Raw genomic sequence first — 27,453 nt, 5'->3', positions numbered from 1 at the left:
TGAATATATCTATATATATATATATATATATCTTTTTTATTTTTAATATTTAAACCCACTAAAAGTTGTCAATACAACTTTTGAATGAAAGGCACAGGAAAAATCAGACAATGCTGATATAATACTCAAAAGAAATTACAGTACAAAAGTGGACAGTTAGTTCACGCACGTACAAATCCCTCCAGGTTCAACATCGTCCAGACGGGGGAAACAGAAATGTATCCGACACAACATAGAGAGGGTTCAAAAACCACAAATCTGTTCGTCAAACTTCTCTTTATTGCTTTTCCTTTACTGGCAAGGGGTCGCGTCAGGGCCGCGGGTCTTGCGGAAGGCCAAATAAGCAACCGCCTTGCTTTCTAGTTTTCCCCGCAGATGGAGTGGCTCATATTTACTTGATTATTGACCGTGCTACACAACACTCCACTGGGCATTTAGAGTCTGATTCACAACATCAAGACAGATGACCTACAAAACATATACAGCCCAAGAGGGAGATTTCTCTCCCTTTTTTTTTTTCCCATTTTTAAAGGTTGTTTGTGTAAGATCTCTCATAATCCATTACCAAATGAGCCCATATTTATGCTTTAATTCGTTGGTCCACAGAGTGTAAAATCAACCCAGCTTCTAAGTGGTGTTTAAATATTCAGTAGGATGTGTTTTATTTTTTTTTCCTTCTTCCAGGGGCTGCAAAATTTTAAAAAGCGCAGGTCAGAAGCCAGTTCTGGAGCAGGAAGGTAATTTAGGATATTTTCACTCCCCCCTGCCCCCTTTTTTTTCACATTTGCTTGATAGAGCTTACAGCACTCAGTGCTAGTGGGAGAAGTTTGACAACAGGATTCATTTATCAATTACAGACATTTAAAGGGAATCTGGCACTGGAGGCCACTACTACGCTGCTTTATTGTGTTTCTAGTCCTCTCGAGCATCACTTTATTTCCAACTTTTGTTTAGTCAAGACTTTTTTTTTTTTTTTGCTTTAGCTTTGTTGCAGAAAAACACGTCAAGGTTCTGACTTGAAAAACTGGATTTAGTTTCTTATTGGAAAATAGAAGAAAAAAAAAAATCAGCATGCAGGCCTGCCAGCTCATATGAGATTGTGTACACATTTACGGTTCCTTTGGACAACTGGAGGGAAAGGTGCCATCACTCTGTACTGCTCAGGGTTCTTAATATTATATATAGCCTCTTTGGTATAGGCACATCTGCATCAAGGGACCACCGCTGTCCTATCATTCCCTTCCTTTTCCTATGTGCAGCTGTCTCACTCTCTCGGTTTCCCATTAAAAAAAAACAAAAACAAAACAAGAAAAACACACACTTGAAAAAAAAAAAGAAAAAGAAGAAGATGATTGCCACAATCTTGGAACCTGGAAATCAAGTGATTGATTGGAGTAGCAGGAAATTAGACTCCTATAGCCGTCAAGGGTTTTCTTTTCTCCTGCATGAAAGCCCCAACCTCCTGCACCTCCTCTCCACCTTCCCCCGCTGCCTGACAGCAGGAGATTCATGCTACCTTCGCTGTTTCCCTGCAGCCATGCCATACGGAGAGGGGGAGAGAAAAAAAAAAAACAACAAAAAAACAAAAAACAGAAAAGCCATGGCACAGCAAAAATGTAAAACGCACCAATCTACTTAAATTCAGCCCTGGAAAAAGGAAAAAAAAAAACCACATAAAAACAAACAAGAGATCCTGGGGGCAAAATGAAACAGGTGTTAGGATTCAATGTCATGAAACGCAACAGTTCTGATAGACTGAGGAGTGAACAGGAGGATGGATGTGGTCACGGCTGCTGCTGCTGCTGCTGCTGCTGCTTGGATGTTCTGCTTTGCGTTAGCCTGGGTTCCAGTGAAGGATGCGTTTACTGGAGCCCTTTCTCGCCTCCACACCCAAGGATGGCAGCCCACCCTGGGAGAGAAGGGGGTTACCTCTATCCCCCTCTCTATCCTGGTTCTAACCAGAATCTCTTAGCGCCACACTCGAGACCAAAGTCAAGTAAAAGCCGGCGCTTTAACAAATCTGCTTTGAAGTTTGATTCTTACACTTCCCGATGCAAGACCTCTAACACCTTCCAGCTCCAGCGCACAAAGGGGAGCAAATGACATCATGTACAAGAACCAGGATCTGGAGAGTCCGGAGATACAGAGTACAGGATCCAGTCAGTCAGTGTGTCAGGCTAAACGCCGACTCCATTCATTACCTGGCTGTGGCCGAGGAGGAAGCGGCAGCTAGCTGCGTGAGGTATTCGCGCAGTTCCTTGGCCGCCTGGAAGCGGCCGTAGCGCTTTTTGGGTTTGGTGCACTCGTCCAGCAGGGCCTCGAGTTGTCCATCTTTGGCTATGTGGGCGGGGGGGTCGTGGAGGAGGCCTCCGGTGGTGCCCCGCCACGTAGCGTACCGCGACAGCAGGTTCTGGCACACGGCATAGTAGTTGTGGTCCACGGTGACCCTGGAACAAAGGGAGTCCTTGGAGAAAGACAGGCAGGCCTCCCTGTCGCACTCCTCGAAGCGGCTCTCATACCACACGTCGTAGCTCTCTGGCTTGTCTGCGGGGAGACAGAGAGACAATGAAATGGACACAATAAAAACATGTCGATCATAAAAAAATATTCAATAGTATTAACAGAGTCGTAGGTGCACAACACTCATTTAAAATATATTAAAGCCTTTATTGGGTCATAAGCTTGCTTCTTACAGCCTTCATGAGTTGAATATGTAATCAGATCTGGATGTGGGGAGCTGCAAACTTTGTCTGGTCAAAACCAAACACCAAAAACATCCTTTTAAGAAAGATACAAATGCATTTCAGTACACCTGGAGTTCCAACTGAGTGCAGTTAACACTTTAAATGGCGTTTCTTCCTGTAAAAGGTGGAGCATTTTTCTTTTCAGCTACAGCTATTGATGGGAAATTTGTAGCATAACCGATTTTAACCAACAATTTGGCTGCATCAGATCGTGAAGAATAACTATTTCTTAAAGGTTAAAAGATATTACCCGAGAAATAAAGCTGGCAGGGCCGAGGTGCCCCTTCTGATGTCCCACGGGGCACTAACAGGAAATTCTTTTTCAAAGCACACCGCCAAACAACTCATCTACCGTTTCATTTGACAGAAATGAACCACTTTCCAGATTTATTGAGCAAATAAAGTTCCTTCTCCAGCTCATTTCACATTGCTTTTTTCTCTTTAGAGGATTGGACGGAGCCAAGAAAATAACCTGGAATGATGAGAGAGCTATTGGTTTGTGCATTAAAAAGCAGATCAATAACATTGTTGGGAGGTGGTGGAGGTGAAGTCGGGCCCAGAGGATGCAAACACATAATCAGTGTATCAGCGTTGTAATGCACTTCTACCTCTGGCTCATCAGAACAACTCAATCAACACCCGGCGCTGCCCTGTTAGCAAGGGGCCCTCTGTGGACCCCCCGAAGAGGAGGGGCACATCAACCTCAATCAGCGCAGGTGATGAAGATGGATCTGCCTGTGTATGCATGCCACAAGCGCGAACACACACACACGCACGCACACACACATACACATGTAAAGAGATGTGAGTGCGCAGGCAGCAAGGTGAGGTGAAAGCAATTAATGTTTCCGAGCTGGCCATGCATCACACCGCAGTGCTGATTGACAGATGGCATCAGGAGAGTGTCCCGTTCTTCTTCTCTGCACTAGCGGACACACACACACACACACACACACACACACACACACACACACACACACACACACACGCACACAGCAGTCAGAACACCTAAAAAGCACAGGAAGGGAGGAGAGGGCTCATACTCAAGGACAACGATGAGCGAAAAAAGAAAAAACAAATAAGAAGAAAAACACAACAAAACTTTATGCCTCAACTAAAGGAATTTTTAGGTCTGTTTACTTGCAGCACAATCCCCCTCTGTTTCACTCTTACTGCAGGCCCGAGTGTAACAAAGCTAGAACATTTCCAAAGCAAACGAAATCATTTCCAATTCAAATGAGTGGGCGAGAGGCGGACGGGGACGGCCTCTCTCATCTCCCGTGTCTCCGGTACCTTCCATGTTAAGGAGCTCAGGTCCGACTTGTATACATTCACCTCACTCCCCCTGCCTACCCAGGGCTACACGGAGGAGGGACATTGGGCCTGAAATGCTTGTTAGCGTGGCCTTACTAGTGGCATTCAAGAGTACGAGCCGGTTTTAACAATGCATGCCTGTGTTAGTGTGCATTATTGAGCGGGAGATACTGTGTGTGTGTGCGTTTCAAGTGCCGTCTCAATTGTGCGTGTCTGTGGAAGCCAGCGAGCGACCGTGTCGGAGAGAAGAAGAGGATGAAAGTGAGTGAAGTGTGTGTTACATGATACAGCATGTGTTTCCAAAAACCACTGGGGGTGAAACCATCCTCAAACGCTATAAAGTCAATGATGGGGAATGGTTCCTTTCGCACCGCTGGTCTGTGCAAACACATGGCACGACTTGAACACATTTCTTTTTTTTTTACCTTGCCAAAACCTGCCGCATCAATATGGATAGCACTAACGAGAAGGGTGGGACCACGCGTGCCGTTCTGCGTGTTTGATTTGCAAATCAATTGGCCTCGGTTTAGACTGATGAGATCCACACCACACAGTTTTGCTCTCTTTTCAATCTCAGGCTCCTAATTGTGGGGATTGGATTTTCTGCCTGCCGAGCCTTGGGAGGTTACCGCGCCCGTTTCCTACTGCTGTCCGACACATGGCGGTGACCTCGCGATGCTCATTACCGTAGTCATCCCCTCTACGGTGTGCGGCGCCTCCCGCCGCTTGGCACACACACACACACAAACAGATCCAACAGGCAAACAGACAAGGAGTGCGTAAACATTCCTCGGGCTTAAACTCTGATCAGCTAGGCTAAGCAGCTTGAGTCGTCAAGCTCCAAATGTGTCGGCCAGACAAAAGGGGGGTCTCAACCTGGATTGTGCTTCGGGACGTGTAAAGGGCTGCTGTGATGGTCTGGAAAATTGCTGCTATCGGCAATATGGTGAAAATACACACACACACACACACGTAGTTCAATCAGAGGGGGAAAAATACAGGGCATGCTGAGGACCCTTGACATGTTGTACATCTATTTGCGCTTGTCTGGTGTCAGATCTTGTAATTCGGCAAAGCGGCACTTTATCTCGTGATAGATTCATCACAATACTTCACCTCTAACTACACCCCCCCACACACACACACACACCCACACACAATAGTTCATATCTGTCACACGGCACAATGGTGGACCCTCAACACCTAGCGACACAACAGTTTATCACTTTAATAGGATTTCTGCAGGAAGGGACGAATCTAAGAGCCTGAGACTGGGTGGTCGTCCCTCTCTTTGAAGTAGCCCTAGGAAGAGGGACTGAGGGGTGGAAACCTGCCACACCGAGTGTGTGATGTATAGCTTGCTCTGTCCTTGTTATGAGGTTTATACGGGGGGGGGGACTAGGGCAGCGGAGATGGCTTGTTATCCAACAGATCTTTGCTTTGATGGGGACGAGCGTGTCGGAGGCAGAAGGGGGGCTGGAGGAGAGTATTCTTAGAAGGGATGAGGCTCAAAGCATGAGCATACTTCCCCGCAGCTGCCTGTCCCTCGAGACCTTTCCTCGAACCTTCATCACTGCCTCATGAGCTACAGTTGGTGGTTAAGGTTGGGACGTAGAGTGCTGTGTGATGCAAACACTGAACTCTGGTCAGATTCTCTAGAAAACAGTGTTTGCATCACACCCTGGCTTCTGAGGAAGTCTATTAGAGGGAGGAGAGGAACCAAAACTGTACAAGTAGACATGTGATGAATTAAATGAATGGTTAACTATGACTTTTTACACTTTTAGTGAAGCACCAATTTTACACAGGTATAAAAACACGACAGACGGCTCCATAATTTAAGCTAGTGTTAATATAAATCCTGTCCTGTAAAAAATGAGTATGAGTATTTTTCTTCATATGTGGCTCCAGAGGTGGCAATGCTTAAAGATGTGATTCATGTTCACGTACAAAAGAGGAATTGTCATGGCAACTGGGGAAAAAGATGAACTAGGTATTACTCACAGACATATGGACACACACACACACACACACACACACACACACACACACACACACACGTGTACTGTTGATGATTGAGACCACCACTCACTCTGCTTGATCAGCCTTTTGTCGGCCACAAGGACATTCTCGGCGTCGACGACGATGACCTTTCCGTCGCGCGGGCCGACCGCGAAGTTGTCGAAGCTGACGTCGAGCAGGTAGAGGGCGAACTCAAAGTCGTTGTTGGTGAGCTGCTCGGCAATGTCCATCAGCTGGCGTGCCAAGTCCACCCTCTTCTCCCAGGGTGCGTTGTAGAAGCTCCACAGCTCCTCGCCCACGTAGTTGACAGCTACCACGCGCCCACAGGCTCCCAGGTACTTGGCGAATGGCCACCCCTCGTCTGAGGGAAAGCTCTGAAACAGATGAGAACAGAAAACGATATAAAAACACAGATAAAAAGAAGTCGGGCGGTGTGATGTTTGGTTGGCTGAAAGAAAGACAGAAATACCCCCATTGGCTTTGAAAAGCAGAGGCCAACACATAAATTGTGAGAAGCATCACGCTGTCAGAAAGCATTTATTTAACTTGCACTGAAATCAGTTTCTCAATAAACAGAGACAGACGGAAAAAAAAAAAGAAAAAAAACAGATGCCAAACACAAAGTTGCTGTGTGCAGACTTGGGTAATTTTCGAAATACAACTCTAAGCACAATAGTTGAAAATCTGCCAAAGGATCACATGAAACGGAGCCAGCGCTGCGTATAATGGATTAAATTTAATAAAATAAAAAGAGCCCGTTTGTGTTAAAGCCCTACAGCTATGAGCTGGTGTGCGCTGCTGTACTCGGTGCTCCCAGAGAACTGATAGGAGGTGATTTGTGGTAGGAGCAGTTAGCAGGAAAGCCTTATGTGTTGTGAGGCAGCAGCGGGGCGATTTAAACTGCTGCATGATGTTGGCTGACCGAGTTAATGCAGTTTGGGCCTGCTGACAAGAAATCACTGTGTATTACAGGTTAAGACTGATTAATAATAACACAGTAACACCGCCAGCAGGAGGTAGTGGTATCACTGCCGTGGCACAATCCCCCGTCACATTTACTTGGCTTTATTGAAGTCAAACAAAAACAGGCACGCATGCTACGTCATCTGCCATCACTCGAAGACAAGTGGTGACAACTGCACAGGCAAACACACACACACAGACACACACCTTAAATGAGAGTGAAACAGCTGCATTCGGCAAACGTGCCAGGCTGCTAAGAGACTGGATTCGGTACGTCTCTTTACTGCTTCAATCTCTCTCTCCGTGAGCTCTGCTGTCTCACACTTTCCTTAAATCGCTTTCTTTTCTCCTGGTCCATTTCATTGCCACGGGCTATCACAGCGGGTGGACAAATTAATGGAAAATAATAGAATGAAATCCCCCCAGTTTTTGCTGCCCACACAAGTTTAGCTGCGAGTGATAAGCTCTCATCTTTCACAATAACCCCCCCCCGCCATAGGCTGCTATCTTTCACAGTAAACACCCGGCCATACGCTAGCTTAATGGTAGTCCACAACTCCTATGTAACAAATCTCTCCTAGGCTGCTGGCTCTGGCAGGAAGCCGTCGCACAGACACAGGCAGAGAATCAGGAGTGCTCATGTTTCACAGGAGCGTCAGTAGCCCTCCCCTCCTGAAAGTGCAACGGAGTTATAGCAGGGAACACACCGTGTCACTGCAGGTAAGGTGTGAACTACTATGAATGCTGCGTTTCATGTTACACTCCTGGTAATTCAATACTTCACCGCCTTTCAATTTCTGTCGAGAGAAGGGGTTTTAAATATGCATGGCTGCCCTGACTCCTTTTTAAACTTTAATGAAATACAAATTATTTAAAAACATACATTTTAACCCCCCGCTGGCCACGCAGCTGCTGGATCTTAAAAACAACAGCTGGATGCCAGCCATATAAAGACTGAGGTACTGAGGGGATGCATGTGACAAGAAACAAGGGCTCCGGAGAACAGATGACTGTGCACCTATTTTCAGGTGAACTAATGCACATGTAATAGCCTCCTGCCTCGTATAGTCGTCTGACAATGTAATTTTATGTGCAAGGATAAATTCACCCAAAAGTGTAGAGTCAGTCTCCATCTACTCAGCTCCATGCAGATGGAAAGCTGGGTAAAGTTTGTAGTCCACAAAACATTTCTGGAGCTTCACTGCAAAACACCACTGCAGCATTCTCCTTATCAACTCGAGTCAAAGGGGACTTGTTTTAAAACAGAAACACATAAATTATTTAAAACAGAACCTGGCTCTATATGGCCAGTCTGCCATAATCAAAGTCTGCAGAGGCTGATTTGAAATTTGAAAGGCGTTTACACCCTCGTAGAGCTTGTGCACCCAATTCAGATGGGATGTCTGCGAATGCTTTAGGTTAGCAGCTGCAGTGAAGATTTCAGCTTGAAAGGGTGTAAATATTGTTTTTTCTAGTCAATTTGGGATTTCAGTGCACCTGCAGACTTTGATTTCATTGGACGAGCTGTGTGGAGCCATTTCATCTTCTCTTTCGGTTGTCACCCAGCTACTTCAGTTGCTGGAGCTCCACCACAGAGGGTGAAGCTTCATGGCCAACCAAACATTTCTAGTGCTTCACAACAAATTTCCAATGGCATGGGGGTTACTGAATTTTCATTTTCAGGGGAAATTTTCCATTTATGTGCTTAAATAGTGATGGAAACACCGATTCCCAATAATTTCAGGGGTGGTGAACATTTAATTCACATTATCGCTCAGCTATTAGGCCAATTAGCAGTTGTTTGGCGGTCGGCAAACAACTTTGTTTTGTTTTCCAGTTTGTGATCTCTACTTTTCCTACTTTGTTGCAGCCATGTGTAACATCATCTATATCACCAACTTCTGACAAAACTATATTGACTGAAATGTGCCTAATTCCCAATGTCTTCTTCCTCCTTTGCTTCAAAAATTAAAAAAACAAAACAAAACTCTGCTTCAAATTTGCTTAATATTATGATAGAAATGTAGCCAATAATTGGTGCCGACAGACATTTCTATCTCAAACACTCTTCAAGCTATTCTGCTCTTAAGCTCCTTTATTACATTTACTAAATGTATTGAAGGCCAGAGTGTAGGGATCCCACCGGTGCTACAGGAGAAGATGTAACGAAGGCTAAGGATGCCTAGCAAAGTACACTTCAATGGAAATCAACCTTGGATTTATAATGATGGCCCAAAAATCAAGATCTTGATGCAATAATTATTACTAGCAACTTTCTGCAATCTTTACAGAAACAAAGCAGCTGACTTATAGCACAGTCAGTTTCAGGGGTGTAAATCTATACCTTAATGAATCTCTTGTTCCCATCAGTTTGAAGAAAGATGCAACGCAAAGAGGAGGAGGACAATGATAAGTCACATGCATTGCAGTGTTGGCCGAGCCCATTTCCCCTAGGTGACCCAATCAATTGTGGGCTAGACAAAAGTCTGTCCAGGAAGCACTACTACTGGCTTCCAGCAGCCTGTTTGTCTGTCTGTGCCTGACAGACTTGGCAATGACTCACTCCAACTTAACCCAAAACTCTTGGTGTAACAGCCTTCCCCTACATTTTCTGATAGAGCAAACCTGACAGTCGACATGTCTTGAAAAGATAAAAAAAATTCCAGCAGATGATGGGAAACAAAAGGATGATGGAGAATGCTGACTGCACTCCCAAATATTCTAAGCACTGACTGGAAAGTAGACAATCCTGGACTACTGGATGTTTACAGCAGGCAGGCAATCCTACATTAGAGATTTGGGGATTAGTGAGTGAACAGGCTAAATATCTAAAATGGCTTTCTAATTTCTGAAGTTGGTATAGAAAGATTAGTTTGAAGCTGGATCAGTTGGGGTTACATCCCTATTAGGCCCGCTTCCCTTTGACCCAGATTCAACCCTCGGATCGCTTTATGTTGCGGCAAATCTAAGCAGCTCTCGGCCTTGTTGCCAAAACTTAGCATGTCCAATGCTACGGCTGAACCTGCTTTGTAAAAACGCCGACCCCCCCTTGCTCGCTCACTCCTGCAGGGCGGATGGATGGAAGGATGGATGCGAGGATGGGGTGGTGGTACTGGTGGTGGAGGGGAAAATACGACGGAGACAGCAAACAGCAGAGACAAACAGAGTGTCTTTCACTTCTCCGCTCCAGTGGACAGGAGGAATAAACCAGCAAAGACCTGCCTGCTAAACACATCTCTCTCTTTGTTGTCAGGTTGCTGCCTGAATGGGAGCAAAAGTAGAGCGACGGCAGATGGGGGGGGGGGGGGCTGATGAGAGGGAGGAGAAGGATGAATGCCCCGAGGCTACTTTCAGACACTGTCAACGACTGTTATGAGAACGCCTTCATGTCTGTCCGACCCTCGTCCGTGGCTCTTAACACAGATGTCGCTCATTCACCGCTCCGGCTGACAGGCTCATTACCAGAGTCTTAACAACTCATACCTAGGTGCCATCTTTATGAGCTTCCTATATTTCAATTTCATATGCAATAAGTCTAAAAAGGTGAGAACTACTCAACCGGTGTAGGCAGGCACGTGGAAGTGGGCACCTGAGCTTTGGATTCACCTATTGCAGAGGTTGATAAATACTCCGTGTGTCCCACCAATCATTCTCCCTTAGCGCTCTTTAAACGGTTACTCTGCAGAAGTCATTAAAGTCTGCAATGAGGCGTTGAGGTGGGTGTGAGCGAAATAAATTGGAAAGCCCGGCCTAATGTTACATCCACCTCGCTATCTCTGAGCAGAAATGGGAGGTACAGTATGTGTATGTGCGCTTTGGCGTGTGTGTGCTGCACAGGTAGTGAATTTTACCAGTCAACTCCCAATAATGTTATGCTATTGAAAAACTGCTGAGGGTGCAGAACTGCCAATGACACATCCCGGCGACTTTTACTGCTTTAAAAAGGTCTTATCACTTCTTGTTCCTGTCATTGGATAAAAACCCTTTTTTATGTCCCGCTTGGCAATTCCCTTTAACTTATACAGCTCTGTGCTAAATGTTCTTATTTTACATACAAATTTCTTTGCAAGAATTTCTTGCAGTGTTACAGAAATAATGAGCCTGGCTCAAGAGACAATGAAAGCGAGGGAGGAAAACAGACCAAAACAGAATCGTCTCATTAAAAGCAACCTCGCAGTGACTTCTAGGCCCAAGTCTGACTAATCCAATCTTAAAGGTTGTGCCGGAGCATACAGTTGCATTGACTGGAGGGGGGGGGGGTTGTGTTTTTCGCTCCCCTCCCTGTAATACAACAGACACACTGGCGTCCCCATGGGGGGAGATTGGAGTGGGCTGAAATGAAACAGGGCCACAGACAAATGGGCAGCCTCTGGAGGAGAGGATGAAACGAATGGAGCGAGAGGCACAGGAACACACACCTGCGTCCTGACATCTGCTGACAAAGGCATGCCCTTCTACTGGGCCACTCGGGGGGAGGGCGTGGGCGTATGTGTGTGTGAGCGAAAGTCCGAAAGAGGCTCTTTGTGCGCGTGTGTGTCTATGTGAAACTGTTACCAAGTGCGTGTGAATGAGAACATGCAACGTGACCAGGGCTGATAACAACCTCTATTCAGGGGCCGAGTAAACATGAGCGGCTCCCAAGATATTGCCTTGGCTGTCCTGCAAAGAACACTGGTCAATCAAACACACACACACACACACACACACACACACACACACACACACACACACACACACACACACACACACACACACACACACACACACACACACACACACACACACACACACACACACACACACGCTAATACAATGGACGCACAGAGCTGTGACTTGAAGGAACCGGTTGGCTTCGTCCTGCACCCACAACTACTTACAGCAAAAAGGAAATTAGTAGTTTGCAACAGAAGTGTTTCATGTGTGCAGCTTGTTACAGCCGTAAGCAGGGTGTGGTGTGAATTCTCAACATTTTCTATTCTCAACAGAACTCCACTGCTTCATAGCAAACACGTTCAGACAGGACTCGTCAGGAGTCTGGGGATCTAAAGGTAAAGTTGAGGAAGCGTGGCGGACAGACGTGTTCAGTCAACAACAACAACAACGAAAAAAAAAAAAAAAACTCCTTTCAACCTTGATGTTGCAAAATGAACAATATTCAGCCTGTTTATCAAAAAAGGGGCTTAGCGTCAAGAACGAGTCACATCTGCTTCGCAAGGTTGGGGCTGCCAAGCTGGACTTTGGGAAAATAAATAAATAAATAAATAAAAACACACTGCTTTTCTGTGCCGCTCTCCCGTTGACCTCATGTTTCTGGAGGATGTGTGGCAAGCCCCGTCTGGCATTTTGCTGCCCATTTAAGTTTAAAATCCAGTCGGCCGGTCTGCAGCAAGAGCTCAGGCCCCACAGGGGAGCCGGCACTAACTCCTCATCCTGGCACACATGGCGCTATCCCTTTCTTCTCTTTCGCTCTCGTCTCCTGCTGCCGCTGCCGCTTCTCCCGCTAACCCCCGATTTCCCCCCCCCCATCTCCCTTTGTTCATCCCCCAAAACCTGCAGTACAGGGCAGTGATGCTGTCTGTTACAGACGTACAAGCCAGGAAATGCCTCGTCAGAGCACCAAGCTGAGGAGAGAGAGTGTGCGTCTGTCTGCAAAAGAGAATGAAGCGCAGGAAGAGACAGAGACCGTTAAGCGTATGTATCTGAATTTAGAATAGGCCCTGCCTCTTTCTTTACCAGACATGGGGTTCAAAGAGTGCAAAGTCACAGTGTGTAGAGCTGGCAGCAGTCCTGGGAAACAGGAAAATCATTGAATGAAGAAGACTGAAACTAGAAAGGACTGCTGGTTGTGTGTGCGCGCGAGAGTGTAGTGAAGTCAGAGCCAATAAGAAAGTAAGAGGTCAACAAACACCGGGCTGAGATGAGAAATAAAAACTCAGAGGTCAGGGAGACAGAGTGAGACCACATACAGCCGGCCTGCAGAGCGCAGAAGGAAAGAGCACACAGATGATTCAGTGAGCCCCGCCGAGCGCTGATAGAAATGGGTTGTAGAGAGAGAATGAGAGCAGGATGAGAAATGAGAGCGCAGGACAGTGCAGCTCGGGGTTGCTAGTACACACTCCACCACTAAGCCGATAGCCGAAACCCTCTGCCGACCTGAACCTGAGCCACGGAGCACAGAGCCACCTCATAAATCCCCTCCACTGGACGACGAGGAATGTATTAAGTCATAGGCAGCGGTGTTGACTCAGTCTAGGTGGTATTGCCGCCCACATGGCTGGGGAGGAACCCAAGTGAAGCTTGGCCCGAGACCTGAGGGCTGCGGGTTTGAGGCCGACATCAAGGGTTGTGTATTTCAGAGCGGGCGCCAATTACCTCGGGGGCAGCCGGGTGGCGATGTGATTAGGGACGCTGCACTCTCACCTCTCAGGGTGAACACAGAGAGGATTTTCCCTACAAGGAGCCATTAAGTATGGAGAAAATACTTCATAATAACATAATAAGAGGTGGCAGCCTTTGACCACTTTCCTTAACATGTACACTGCCAGAGAGGAGGGTTAGGGTAAGGGAGCATATGCTGAGAACATGAAGATGGTAGAGAATAGTCTTGGGGGTGTAACAATCAATCTGGATTGATTTGCTGTATCAGTTCAGTGCTTAAAGATCCAATATCCTCGGTGCAAAGTGAAAACAGGATGATTCATATCATAATTTCTTAAATTAAGACTGCATCTAAAGATTATTTTCACGGTTGATTAATCTGTTTTTTTCTGGATTGATCTGTTAGTTGTTTGGTCTATATAATGTAATGTAATGTACATAATGTATAACAACCAACCAAACCAAAAGACACTCAGTTTACTGTCATAGATGAGTAAAGAAACCAGAAAATATTCTCATTAAGGAAGCTGGAACCAGAGAATCAAACTGATAAATCGTTTATCAGAATCCTTGGCTATTAATTTAATAAGGTGATTATTCGTTGCAGTTTTATTTAAGATAGGCCTTTATTTAAAAATAATTCCCTGGCACATCCTAGTCTCCTTGTCCTCCCAACATTCAAAACGGTGCTAGCGCCAGCAGGTAATGGCCAGCAGCCAAGACAAAGAAGAGGTGAGGATATTTACAGCCCTCATGGGAATAAATCCGCAGTGTGAAAATATCTGGGATTCTAGAGAGAAGATGGCTCAACTGGTAAACAGGGATCTGACTCTGCACTTCGCAAACGTGTTGCTCTCGGCACGGTAATATTAGCTACTTGATTAAAAATATTTCAGGCAAAAAAAAAAAAAAAAAAGGTGTATAAAGGCTGTCTTAAACCGAGGAAAAGTCTGCTAGCCACTCTGCTAATTCAAGCTATAAAAGGCCATAGGTTTTAGCTAATAATGGTGAGAAAAGCAAATTGTCCCTTCTCCTTGACAGCTGATTGAGCTGAAATTTACACTTTTGTTCCATGTTCTTTTTGTTACGCCACATTTTACATGTTAGTGAAATCAATTTAAAGTAAACTTAATTAGTTACAATTATATGCATGTGTGGTTTTATTTTCCTTTATGGCCAAATGGAGAAAAGAAAGTGGTGGCAGCTTCTTCTGTAACTGACTCATCGACTGCAGAGCCCTGAATCGGAATTGAAATCATATCATGGCAGACCTTGTGATATCGGCCAATATCACATTGCTGTCCAAAGAATCAATTTAATATTGTATCATGATGAAACTTCTGAGTACATCCCTGACCTCTCATATTTTCTCTGACAGGCAGTAGGTACCTGACGCTTTAATGCAGTGGACAATTTTATTACTGCAGGCAAGCTGCTGGACTAAAAAGCATACTCTCACTCTACCATACGGCCCTGGGCTCTCATGGGGACACGGCACATTATAGAGTCACTCATTACTGATCCATATTGGCCTGGTGAGAGTTGGGAATGGGGTTAGACCTTCCAGCATTGCAGAACTGCGTCTTCAGTAGCCGGGCATGAGGTAGGTTGGGGGTTAGGTTGAGTGTAACAGTAGGAAGCTGGGGTGGTGGTAGTGGGGTGTCTAAAAAAGGAGCTGGTGGGTGGGATGACTCGGGTGGGGAGGTGGGGGTTAGCCACAGGCATTTACCTAACCAAACACAGCTGTCATGCATGTGTGTGTGTGTGTGTGTGTGTGTGTGTGTGTGTGTGTGTGTGTGTGTGTGTGTGTGTGTGTGTGTGTTTGTGTTTGGAGAGTGGGAGAAAGAGAGAAAGGATTATGGTAACACAAGCAGTCTGGCTCATTCAAATGGGGGGAAAACACCACAAGGCTCTGGCTTGTACAACACACACACACACACACACACACGCTCACAAACCCTCCGCTCCTCTCCTCCTCCTTCTCTTCTCCCCTTTCCACCAGGGCCTCCATCCAGCGAGGGCAGCCAAAAGAGGGGAGTCGGGCCCAGATAACTCCCTGTCTTATCCTAACAGGATTCAGTCTGTACACAAAGGCCTATAAGAATAATGAAAGGGGGTTTGGGAGCACTTGAAGCAGGGTTAAGCGGCGTACACAGCCTCCTCTCTTATGTGCTAAGAGCGCCACAATCCCCCAGACCGAAAAACAAAAGGTTCTAATCACAGACTAGCAACTTAACTACTATTTACCGGTGGACCTCAGCCACTGAGCCGGCCTAAGAGACAGAGGGCTCTCACTTAAGCTGGGATAGCATGCGGTGTCTGTGATTAAATGAAAAGAAACAAGTACAAGTAAAAACAAAACAGGCTTTGATCCGCTTTGTAAGGAGGCATGACCCAGAAAGCCGGACCATAAGATTGCACGCACAGACAGTATAAAGACTTAAATTATGTGCATCTTCTGCAAAAACGTGTGTTGTAGAAGTTGTTTACCATTCTTAGCTACTGTGATCTCACACTTGACAACTGTAATGGAATGACACGGATTAATCAAATCAGTGGTCGACCAGTAAATGAATTGCCAACTTCCTCGATTAAACCGCTGCCAAAGTTTTCCGATTCCGGCGCGTTTAAATGAACAAATGAAACAAGACATTTAAGGATGTCATGTTTGGGAATACAGTATCCAATACAACACTACCAATGACTACTTGTATAGCCTCTGACAAAAACAAAAGAAAACAATTAACCTCCATAAATACATGAGTAATTACTATGCATTTGATAAAAAAAGGTGTTAGTTTTCCTTGGTTTCCAATGTATATTTCATGCACTATACCATAAAATAACTGTGGCATTTAAAAATTAATTACTGTTTGTCTACACTTGTCGCGTTAAATATGAAACATCACTTACAAGGCTGTAAGATTATCTAACCAATAGCTGTTAGCTGTTAGGCAGGTGGCACCTCCATCTGCTTGTGGTCTGATGCATTTAAATTTATTTTCCTATTAGAAATAAATCAAAGGGTTCAGTAGGTCAGTTCACGTTCCACCTTTACCTCACTCTGTGCCAGAAAAACCCTGAATTTATACCATTTACTTTGGCTTAGATTCCCAAAGTGAACGAGCGTCGTAATAGATTATGCAGAGCCTCATTAAATCAACAGCATACCAAAGAGGCATCCCCCCAGTTTCAAAAAATTCAAACAAGCTGCCAGTGTGTTTGCTCAAAGCGCTGCGAATGTTTACTTTCACATTTGCGTTAAAATGCTGCTGTCAGAAATCTTCAGAGGAAGAGGAGATAAGGTCATCCATCTAATCTCGCTCTTCTGTCTCTTCTCCGGTTTGGTATCAGTGTCAGACGTCTGTGTTTCTGGGAAAAAACAGACAGTGTTGCGTGAGAGGCTCATGCCTTCTGAGGAGAGTGTCTCCGTGTCAGGTGAGGGTGGGGTGTTGAATGAGGAGGTGGGTCTGTGGAAAGTGGGGAGAGATGGTAGAAGAAAAAGAGGGAGAGGGGTGTCTGGGAGAGCACAGAGTCTAGAGGAGATGACTGCGTTAACCCCAGAGGCCTGTCACATCCGATTCTCGGCTTCACTGAGCAACGCAGGGCTGAGGACCAAAAAGGGTGCGAGCGCAGTCACATGCTTCTGGCTAGCTCGCCCGGCTTAATGATTTGGAAGGGAGGACTAGGCCAAATCAAACTAATTTAAGGTTGGGCCAGATGTACTCCATCAAACATAACCATCACCTGATGAATCAGTGAGTCATCTAGCCGAGGGAGAGCAGCCAAGGATGGCAAATAAGGTTCCAGCCAGCGGAAAATGAGAAGAATTTATTACACGCTTTTCATGCAAACGAAGTTATTGTCGAATAAGAGGTAAAATTAAACCACATCAGGTAATTTCTCTGCTTGGCAAAGAGGCAAACTCTTGACACTCAGTAGATTTATCACAGCAACAGAGAAGCCTTTCCAGGCCAACTTATCTGTTAAACCCTGAGAAATAAACAGCACTGGTTAAGAGGAAATAAGAGCGAAAACAGATGAAGTTGCATAAGGTGCCTCTCACTGCACGGATTTTCTTGTTTGACTGTCGTCATTTTGTCTTCCAAAAATATGTATTCCCCAAAGCCAAATCGTCTTCTACGTGACAGATAAGTGGGGGTGGTGGGTGTGTGTGTGTTTATGCATGTACGTGCGTATGTATGCGCGCTTGTGTACCGCAGAGCACACAGAAAATGCATTGTTGGCCGGACCCGAAACAGCACAGCAGATTGTTTCCCACTGACAAAGAAGGTCTAGTTTCTCATGGTGAAACAGGGGCGATTTACTGCCTGTGGCTTCAAAAGACTGGAAACAGAAGCCTTTCGAAGAGAGAGTGCAGCTCACTGTGCAGACAGCAGAAATGTTATTGGCATTATACGACTGTATAAAGCCAGAGGAAAGAGATAGAGGGAAAAAAAGAAAATCACAACACTGGCACCCACCAAAGACAGTAGGGAATCATTTACACTAAATATAGCAAACTTAAATTATACACTGAGTGATACAGGCCTCTCCAAAATGAAGAGGATTTTAACTACAACAAACTGAAGCATCGCTCTACGCGTGATAAATAGCTGGAATAAGGATCAGGTTTCATTAAATAACTGGTCATTAAACACATTCCTCTGCCTTGTGTTCAAACCAGTCCCCTAACCTCTGGCAAAAAAAGGAGACCAAGGTGTTGTAGTGCAGCACATATCCTGTTCACTCTCTATAGACGCCATTAATTCTTTATGGTCTACTGCTGCCCAACCTTGTGTATAGGGGGTCTCGCAGCAAATTTTCTCTTCATCTTTTGAGCTCAGTGATGCTGACGAACACTCGAGGCACTCAGGATCTGTGAATCTCTGAGATGTCTGGTACATTTTTTCTGTATATTATCCATCCACACCCTCTCTGTGCCCCCACCATCTGTTACCCTGGACCTGGTGCGCGCGCACACACACACACACACACACACACACACACACACACACACACACACACACACACACACTATAGTTCGTTTTTTAAGCCTGCAGGTCACAAGTTCAGGATGGGCTCAAAAATTCATGAGTCTCTCTGTAAACATGCAAAGGCCACAATGAGCGGAGGGGGTGTAGAGAGCTGCAGACAATGCATGATGTGTGTGATGTCTGTAGCCATGTGCAAGATAAGAATGGGGGGGGTGGTTCACAGAGCCTCTGAACTGGGGCATAATGGTATTAAAAACACTGATGGAATTATCTGTCCGGAGTTTGTGGAGCATACACAGGAAAATATAAGGGAGAGTGACACAGATAGAAGAAAGGCGTAAATAGAAAGGAAGGAAAGAGGAGAAAGGGAAGACGGGGGAAGGCAAGTGACCACACATGGCTAATCAGATTTTATAGATTGACCGGACAAAAAGGCTGATTCGCTTTTTGTCCTCTGAAATGCCCGGAGGTGTGCAGCTCTGTGTGTAGCGCAGGGTGGGGGTGGGGGTTGTAGGTCAGCGTTAAGTTATTGACTGTCTATACAGGCCATGACCATTGTTGTTCTGTCCCGTCACGAGACACAGTCAATGCCAGGTTGAAATTGAAATTGATTGGCCGCTTGTAAATCAGTGGCATAAAAGATGCGGGTTGTGCTTATACGACATACAGTATTGGTGGCTTTGACATGTATGATAGCAGAAGAGAAATTTGTTGTCATTTCACTTACAACCTGGTGACAGGCAAGAGTGTTTAAAAGAAATTGAATGGCATCAAATTACATTTAAAAAAAAAAATTTGAATAGAAAATTTTATTTTGGATGATTGAGTGTAAAATCAACATTATTTATGCTAGTACCACTAAGCAGCCACGTAAGAGATCCCACTCCAAGCCGTCTCTGGCAGATGACGAGAATCCAGTGGACATGGACGTATATTAAAATTAAAAACAACTTGGACCATTTACAGATGCGTCCTTGAATAATTCAAAACCGCCCTACATATAGCGTTAAATATGCAGTATTGCCGCCAGCCAAAATCTCTCATCTTTTGGGAGGCCACAGCTCTTTAAAACCCGTCTCTATTCTAAGCAGAGGAATATTCGTGCTCCAGATAGCGGACGTGTAGCCTAGAGTTTAGGGAGGGTGTAATGGCTTGTCTCAGATCTAGGGAAGAGGAAGGAAAAGGAGGATTCCCAGCCTGTAATTTACTGGGGGCTTTGTGGGCCAACACCCAGGCGTGCTTTGTACTGATGCTCTTATCCTCTTTGTAGAACAAAGGTGTTCTAGGAACTGTGGCTTATCAACAAGTTGGAAAAACACCTGCTGCAACAGATCAGCTGAAAGACATCTCTTTATCAAGATGCAATATCTTCTTAAAAAGACCATAATACTCAGACATCACTCAACAAAAAAAATAAATAAATAACCTTAAAGCCCCAAATGGGTTCACACACACATGGTTCTGTAAATAGCCCAAGTCTTGAAAACACATGACATAAAAGAAAAAAGTTTGAATAGACATTACCTGTAATACGAGTGGTTCTGGGTTGAATGCCAAGGTCATGAGCAGCTGCATTCTCTCCGTGTCCTTGAGGTTCTTCAGCAGGAAGCTGCCTGAGTCTTTGGTCTCGGCGTACCTGCGGACTACCCGGTCCAGCAGCCTCTGAGAGGGGCAGTGCACCAGGTCTGACCAGCCCTCCACCACCTCTGGGGTCAGCAGACGAACGTCGCCATTGATGCGGGCGAATTCAGTCTTGTACATCGCCTGGATGAGGTCACAGCGTGGCCTGCCAGTGGCTCGCTTGCAGATTTTCTGGTCTATCTCAGCCAGCTCCTGGTTAGAGCCAAGTCGTTTGAGCACCACACGACGGGTGCCCTCTCTGGGCTCACCGTACTGGGCAAAGTAAACATTCTTGACATTGAAAACGTCTAGGAATCGTAAGCGACCCCAGGTCTCGAAGGAAACCTGACCGTTCATGAATTTGCGGCACCAGCTGGTGCCAAAGCAGGCGGGACACTTGTTGAGGTTGATGAAGCGTCTGTCAGTGAGTTCATTCTTCTGGAAGGAGGCGAACAGGTTGTGGGTGTTCATCAACAGGATGACAAACAATCCCACCACCAGCAAGAGCTTCAGACAGCGGTACAGGCGGCCAAGTTTGAGAGGCAGGAAGCGCAGCATGATGGGGATGGAGCAGGGGCAGGGGGGGTTCTTGAGGGACAGGGAGGAGGAGAGGTACTGAGATGATCGTCAGGAAGCCAACCTCAATGCCTCTCCGTCATGGTGTTCTGGGGGAGCTTCTAAAGTGGCAGGCAGGGGCGAGGTTGGCACAGCTGCCCCGTGCCAGTCTCCGGCAGAGGCCAGTGAGTCATGTTCTCCCTTCTCGGTGTTTGTGAACAATCTCGAGCCAGTGGGCCTGAAATCAAGCAAAGAAAGAGGGAGGAGAACTCATTACATCAGGGAAAATTAAAAAATCCACTTTTCATAACACCAAAATTGACCCTTTTGGTCACGGATAACAAGTAAAGAGAATTTAATTTTTCTTCTGCTGGGCTTGCAACTTGAGCACCTTAGTCCTAACACGCGATTCCTCCTATATAACAAAGAGGCACTCTCTCTGGCATATGAAATCGTCTCGCAAATTTGAATTGCTTGGGTCATTTGAGAGATTTCATTACTTTTTGAGCAGAAATGAGATGGCCCGCAGCCAATGCAATAAACCTGCCTGTGCCTGTTTGAGACTTTTCTCATTGGGAAATCATTTCTTGTATACTCCCCCAATATAAGAAAGATAAATAAAAAGTATGGAAAAGGGGGGGAAATGAAGTGTCAATGATCAAATTAAGAGGAAATGTACAACATCCTCTCCTAGTATAAATAAAATGTGCTGCACTCTGAGGATGATTCCTCAGTGGACCTCACACTGCAGTAACAGAAGTATCCATCACTTTACCTCCGATGCACAGCAAAATAACACGCTGTCTGCATACCTCAAGAGTTGCACTGAGCTCAGATTTTTTTTCCCCATTCTCACTTCAAATGGAGAAATCTCACTGCATTGTGAAGAGAGTCACGCTGTGCGTAGTTTAACCTTTGATCAGAGATGCCCTGCCTCGTTTTAATCACACTTTGAAGTTGTTTCTTTGAAAATGGCTGGTGTCACTAAAATAACATCTATGGTTCTGGGGGAAGAAGAATCTGTGAATACCCTCCACTAGACATATCGACATTGGCCGAGAAGGGACTGGCACGGACTGCACGTGAACCAAAGACAAAAATCTGTGCTCGCTGTACATGAGCAAAGCTCTCGTGCCCCCCCCCCCCCCCCCCCCATCAGTCTGCCCATGATGAAGCCATGTCAGACCCCCCAGTCAGCTTTTTAGCAATGAGTCTTGTAAGTCTTCTAAGTCGCTTTAAGAAAAGACAATGACTACGGCCATGCAAATTAGCCACCCTCAATTAGAGCTCATTAGGACATGCCTATTAGAACAGCTGACTTGAGAGGGCATGGCTAACGAGCAGGCACACTAGTGTGATTAGTGTGCATGTCGATGGCTTCCTTGCGTTTTGCTTTACAGATCGAAGTGGCCGAGATCTGGAAAGGCCGACAGGGGGGTGGAGGCAGCCAAGAGAGCAGCGGTTGTGAGAGATGTACAGCTGTGGAGTGTCAGATAAGAAGCTGAATACACCAGTTCTTACCTCACACCTCTGTCTGAAAATACCTGGAGCAGATCGGGCGAACATCACTAATGTAAAAATAGACCATATCCAAACAGACAGCTGCACTACATAACTTCTTTTTTTTTCTGAAGGAAAGGAAAAATATGAGAAGGAGTTTTTTCTATATTAAATCTTAAGCAATGTGACTCACACGTGTGCAATGTGTCATAAATGAGATGGGGATAATGACAGTGGCGTACTTACTTTACATCATTTAAATGGAAGCGCATCTTAAATCACTTTTTGAACTCACTAAACTAAATGGCAACTATGAATGTGTCACAATTTCCCAAGACTGGGGACGGCATCTATTTATTTATTTTATCATTATAATGATGCACAATAGAAATGGTAATGTAATTTTAGGCTTTATGAATGACTCATTTGGAGAACACTTTTTGAATACACCACTCCACGCCCACATTAACCTGCTGTATCTCAGAGGGAAAGAAACGGTACAAAAGATAATTCTTCATGCATTTTGACTGAAACAGCATTTCATTTGGCGAGCTAAATAAAGAACCTGTAGGTCCACATCGAGCTGACTTCAACAGAATGCCTCCAGTGTGATAAATGAACAATAACCAAATAACCTCTCGGCCGCACCAATTCAGAATGAGCTAAAAAGCGAAGTAACACAATAATTTAATAGTGCCTGGCAAAAAAAAAAAAAAGCATTCAAATTCTACAAGATATTCATATTAAACTGGGAAAGGAAGATGGATTGGGACTTGGGAAATAAAAGCAACAAAGTCTGTATGACTAACAAAAACAATTTCCACTGCAGTGTAAAGGATGTGTGCCTTCTACTTCAGGGAGCGAGAGGAAGCTGATTGCTTGAGGGGGAAAACTGAAAAGTCACTATAAAATCTTGATTCAAGTGCCATTTAGCATTTGACACAGGCAGTCGTGGCAAAAACGTGGGTGCACGGTCTTGGGAGCAGATATGAGATTTAACAAAGGTCAGCAAAGGGCTCGAAGAGCACAAAAACACAACCTCAGCCAGGCCGAGGAGATGATCACCTCTTCACCTGACAAGGGGAAAGGGCGTGCTGGAACAAGTCTCAAACAAGGCCCCGAAGCTGCTGAGTAATGAGATGCACGAGGATAAAATGGAGTGGATGCATAGCTTCTTCTTCCTCCTCAAGAGAAACTGTTGCCTCAATTGCCTGTGGAGCTTTACCTGGATTATGTCAATGACCACACTAACTGCTGGAGCGACAGGAAAAGATACACGCTTTATTTTTTCCTCTGTTAATGAGAGACAATCGGGGTGTTAAAATGCTTAGAAATGTTGATTCTAAAATGCACCAATCAGCCACTGATGGCTTATCCTTGATCCTGTACTTTTGTTTAGCAAAAGAAAGGAGAGTATAAAATTTAAATGCTAGTAGATTGCAGTGTTTATAGCCTGCTGCTGCTGCCGCCGCAGCAGAGTAATGGCATGAATGAGACCAAAACATTCTGCTTTATTGGAAGGATGGCATGGTCATTGAAGAAGGGGATATTTTTCCCTTGTAATTGTCCTACTAGACTGCTTCTTGTGATTTTTACCCCTGCAAAAACATTTATTTTACTCCCTTGCTGTCTAATGCCGTATGCCACCCTGTGGCTGAGTGTTATTCAACAGGACGTGCAGAGATGAAGGCACTCCAAAAATGTCCATGGCAATGTTACCTACTCATGTTTTTGACAAGGGTAAAGTTCACTTAAAGCTCTAATTACAGCCAGATGCTTTGTATTCTGACAGATGTTACCCGCCGGAATAGAGGGGCAGTGAAATTTAATGCAGTGTTTTCTTTTGGACAAACCTCATTGTGCCCGCAGAAAAACGTGTGTTTTAAATTAGCCCCATTCCTCCCCCATGGTGCCTCTGCTCACGCTTCGCTCTGCAAGAAGGAGGGATGCACAATACAGAGAGGAAAACCCTGTTTGGAATAAGCACCAAATTACCTCTCCTCATACACAGCCCCTGCCAAAACTGGGGTAAGAAAGTTTTTCCAGCGTACCCAGTCTACAAAGTACTGCGGTGAGCACTTCGAAAGAGAGGCAAAGAAAAGAGGGCAAATCAAAGGATGCCTGACTCCTCATGCATTGGAGATGAGTCTCGCATTCAAAATGCTCCAAGTTTGGCAGATGTTAAGAGCCGCAAAATGGCTCATTACTGGGACAGAAAAGGCGCAAGATGAAGCAATAGGCCCCATGTTAGCTTGAAACAGAATGACAAAGGTCGAGACAGAAGAAGATGACATCCTAATATTCTAATATTTCAAGTTTTATTAAACTTAGATTTTGACAGAATAACCCAGATAAGAAAGAGGGGCTTGAAAGGCAAATTTCTTTCTTGAATAATCTGTTCCACAGCTCATTGTCCAAAACTTGTTTCAGATAATGACGTGCAAGGGCAAGGCTACTCTCGGGCTAACCCATTTCCTTCAACGCACCTGAGGCTAAACTTCATTAGGATATAATGAAGTCAAGCCACATATGAACATGCTTGATTAATTCCAGTGGAAGTGCAAAAAAGTGTGAAGAGTAAGTGGAGGAGAGGAATGGAATACAGTGGAGGAGCTAGAAAAAAAAGAGAGGATAGATAAAACTAACATATAGCTAATGGACAACAAGGTGAGAGGAAACTTTGAGGTATCGCACTTGTGATGGGAATGAATGGAGAGAGATCACTTGAATACAAAGCAGCGGTTCTCCATCTCTGAATGGACGCACACAAACACACGCACATGAACGCCTCCAACCCCGGAGACTGCGAGCATTACCAACGAGCCATACTCGAAGCTCGGAAAAAGCCTCCTCTGACCCAGACCCCCCCCCCCCCCCCAAATCCCGCTTTTATTGCAATGTGTGTCTCTCGCTGGAGAGAGGAACTACCGTTGCCAAGGTTATTGACTGGGGGAGTCAATAATGTTTGATCACAAAAACATTCAGCCACAGCCGGATTGCCTCAGTACAGCAAACACGTAGACAGTGATGAATAGATACAAATGACGGGAACTGTCGCATGCTTAATGGAAAATTGAGTCCTCGGAATATAAGCGCCAATTAGCAGCATCCCCACATGAACATTAGTCCCTTCGTCTCTGGCCCAAACAAAATGCTAGAGGTTTTAATGAGAATATCAATGGTATCTGCTTTGCGCCAAACTGCCGCAGCTGTTCGGAAAGGAAGGACACACTTGGACTGGACTGGACGGGGAGGACTTGCTCTGGATCCGTCAGCCGATAACACGCTAGTTTTGTTTACCTCAAACAGCTGCATAATTTTACAAGCCAGCATCGCTCCGAGGAAGTTTGAAAAGTTGTCCTACACTGAAATCTCATGTTAATGCTATTGCAAAACAAATGTTTCATTCAAGTGAAGCCTGATTAAAACAAGCTATCAAAACAAGCTTCAGTTTAAGATAAATTGATTACCTGACAGACATTGATTATTTCATCTAAAAAGGTCAATCCAAATCCAGCTCCATCTGCTGTATGAGTTGCTTTATTCGAGTATGACTTGTTTAGTTTGGAGGTCAGAAACTGAAAAATACAGCCCCAGTGGGAGCTTTTAGGCCACAATTACAAGACGTACCCCTGCTGAGCACTGAGAAACATTCAAATCAACCACCAGCATAACGTCTTGAGTGTAACAGTCTATTTTCATTGTTCCCTTGTCGTCTAACCTTGCAGAAAGGCTCCGCAATTAGTCTCCTGATATGGAAAAAATTAATTCTAAGCAGCCCCTTCTATTCATTAGACTGTAAAAAAAAGAAATTCCTCAGGACTTATAATAAGCCCTTTTCTGGAACAGTGCGACTGTTGCGGTAATCTTTTTTTCCCTTGAAGAAATCAAGGGCAGGGAGTTTGCAAAGGGTCGCAGTCGTACAATCGCACACAGATCTCATGGTCAAGTCAATTTAGCCATCACCGCAAAGTGTGCTTTGGTTTCCAGCGCCTGTGCCTCTCCGCCTGGTGAGCAAGAGGCTCAAGCTGCTGTTTCCACTTGCCAAGAAGGAGGGCAAATACATAGCAAATCAATCCAAATCACGTTGGCCAAGTGGGGACCTGTTGAGGTGTGTTGTTTAGGAGCAGTGAAAAGCCAGAGAGCCAAGTGATTTGGTAGCAACGCAAGAATGCGCGTTCGTTGACTAGATGCCTCCTCCGAACAAATCTCAGATCATAACAGAGCCTCAAGCTGTATGTAAATACTGCTTTATTATGTTCTGCGATCAGGGAATGAAGTTCAAGTGGCAGCAAACCATCACCTTTATCATCTACATCTGCCTGAGCACGATGACACCACATTGCAGTGTAGTGCATGGTATTAGTCTTTGGCTGACATCAAGTTGTGTTCAGGTACCTGTGATGGGCATGAGTCATGGTTCCTCATTAAAGGATATGATTAAAGAGGACGGCGGTCAGCTTGAGATGCCGCCGACAACACCACCATGAGCTCTTTTAGCAGTAATAATAAACTTCCTGTCACAGTTGAGCGGATGTGGGCATCTGATAAGAAGCGTTTGTTTTCTCAAAAACACCGTCGTCTACTTTTTGTTATCTGATCACTGAATCATTTTTTGAGGAAGGAAGCCGCGACGCTCTACGTGTCAAACACCATTTAACACCTATGTTTGTTTTGTTTGTTTGTTTTTATTTTAAATTAGTATTTCTTTATTTCGCTATTAAAGTCGAGGATGGAATAAGTAGCGTTGAAGCGACTCCTTTAATCTACACTGTGCCGATAAAACGTTTGTTACAGGATTAGTTCATTGTGGACACGGGGCTGCAAAGAAAACTGTGAAACAAACCTGTATGACTTTTCTTCCCCCTCCGGTGTCTGTAGTGTAGTGAATTGCTTAACGCTCCGTTGATATCATTCTTCAAAGTTGGACGACCGATACTTGAAACCACCGCCGACCGTATCTGAGCCCCGAAAACCGCTTCTCGTCCAAATCTCGACGGAGATCTCTATCATGCAAACTCACACGGGCTTCCCATTTCTAGCTCCTAGGTATCTAGCCTGCTAGCCTGCTAGCTGCAGAAATAAACAGTTGGGATGTCGAGTCTTAACTCTTCATATACCGGCTCTTTCCGACCGGACGACGCGGTCCCCCTCACAAAAGAAAACAGCGTCCGCGTTGTGCATTGTCGTCCGTATCTGTCCGCGTATCATGAGTCCCTTTGTGGTCAGGGAATTACCCTCTTTCCTTCTTCTCTCTGGCGGTAGCTCACTCCTCTCCAACACCACAATGGGTTCTGTTTCGACTCTTTTCAACACCAGCCTCTCCAGCCTTTGCGACACCCGTCGTCCGTTTACGGCCG

At 45.2% G+C, this 27,453-nt stretch overlaps 1 protein-coding gene across 2 annotated transcripts; it reads right to left on the bottom strand.

The window, feature by feature from the left end:
• Positions 1-27,453, bottom strand: dipk2ab (divergent protein kinase domain 2Ab). 2 transcript variants are annotated; one of them, XM_037079715.1, is made up of 4 exons: positions 27,331-27,453; positions 19,943-20,831; positions 6,151-6,454; positions 1-2,544 (listed from the first exon to the last, which is right to left on the bottom strand). In XM_037079715.1, the coding sequence occupies exons 2-4, from the start codon at positions 20,594-20,596 to the stop codon at positions 2,198-2,200; spliced, it is 1,305 nt and encodes a 434-aa protein (XP_036935610.1). In that variant the 5' UTR covers positions 20,597-20,831; positions 27,331-27,453; the 3' UTR covers positions 1-2,197. The 2 variants fall into 2 exon arrangements, with proteins under 2 accessions (XP_036935610.1, XP_036935609.1); XM_037079714.1 differs by having other exon boundaries at positions 26,940-27,430.

Source organism: Acanthopagrus latus, chromosome 19, assembly GCF_904848185.1.
Source record: "Acanthopagrus latus isolate v.2019 chromosome 19, fAcaLat1.1, whole genome shotgun sequence".
Classification (NCBI taxonomy): domain Eukaryota; kingdom Metazoa; phylum Chordata; class Actinopteri; order Spariformes; family Sparidae; genus Acanthopagrus; species Acanthopagrus latus.
This window is presented reverse-complemented; position numbering and strand designations above follow the sequence as displayed.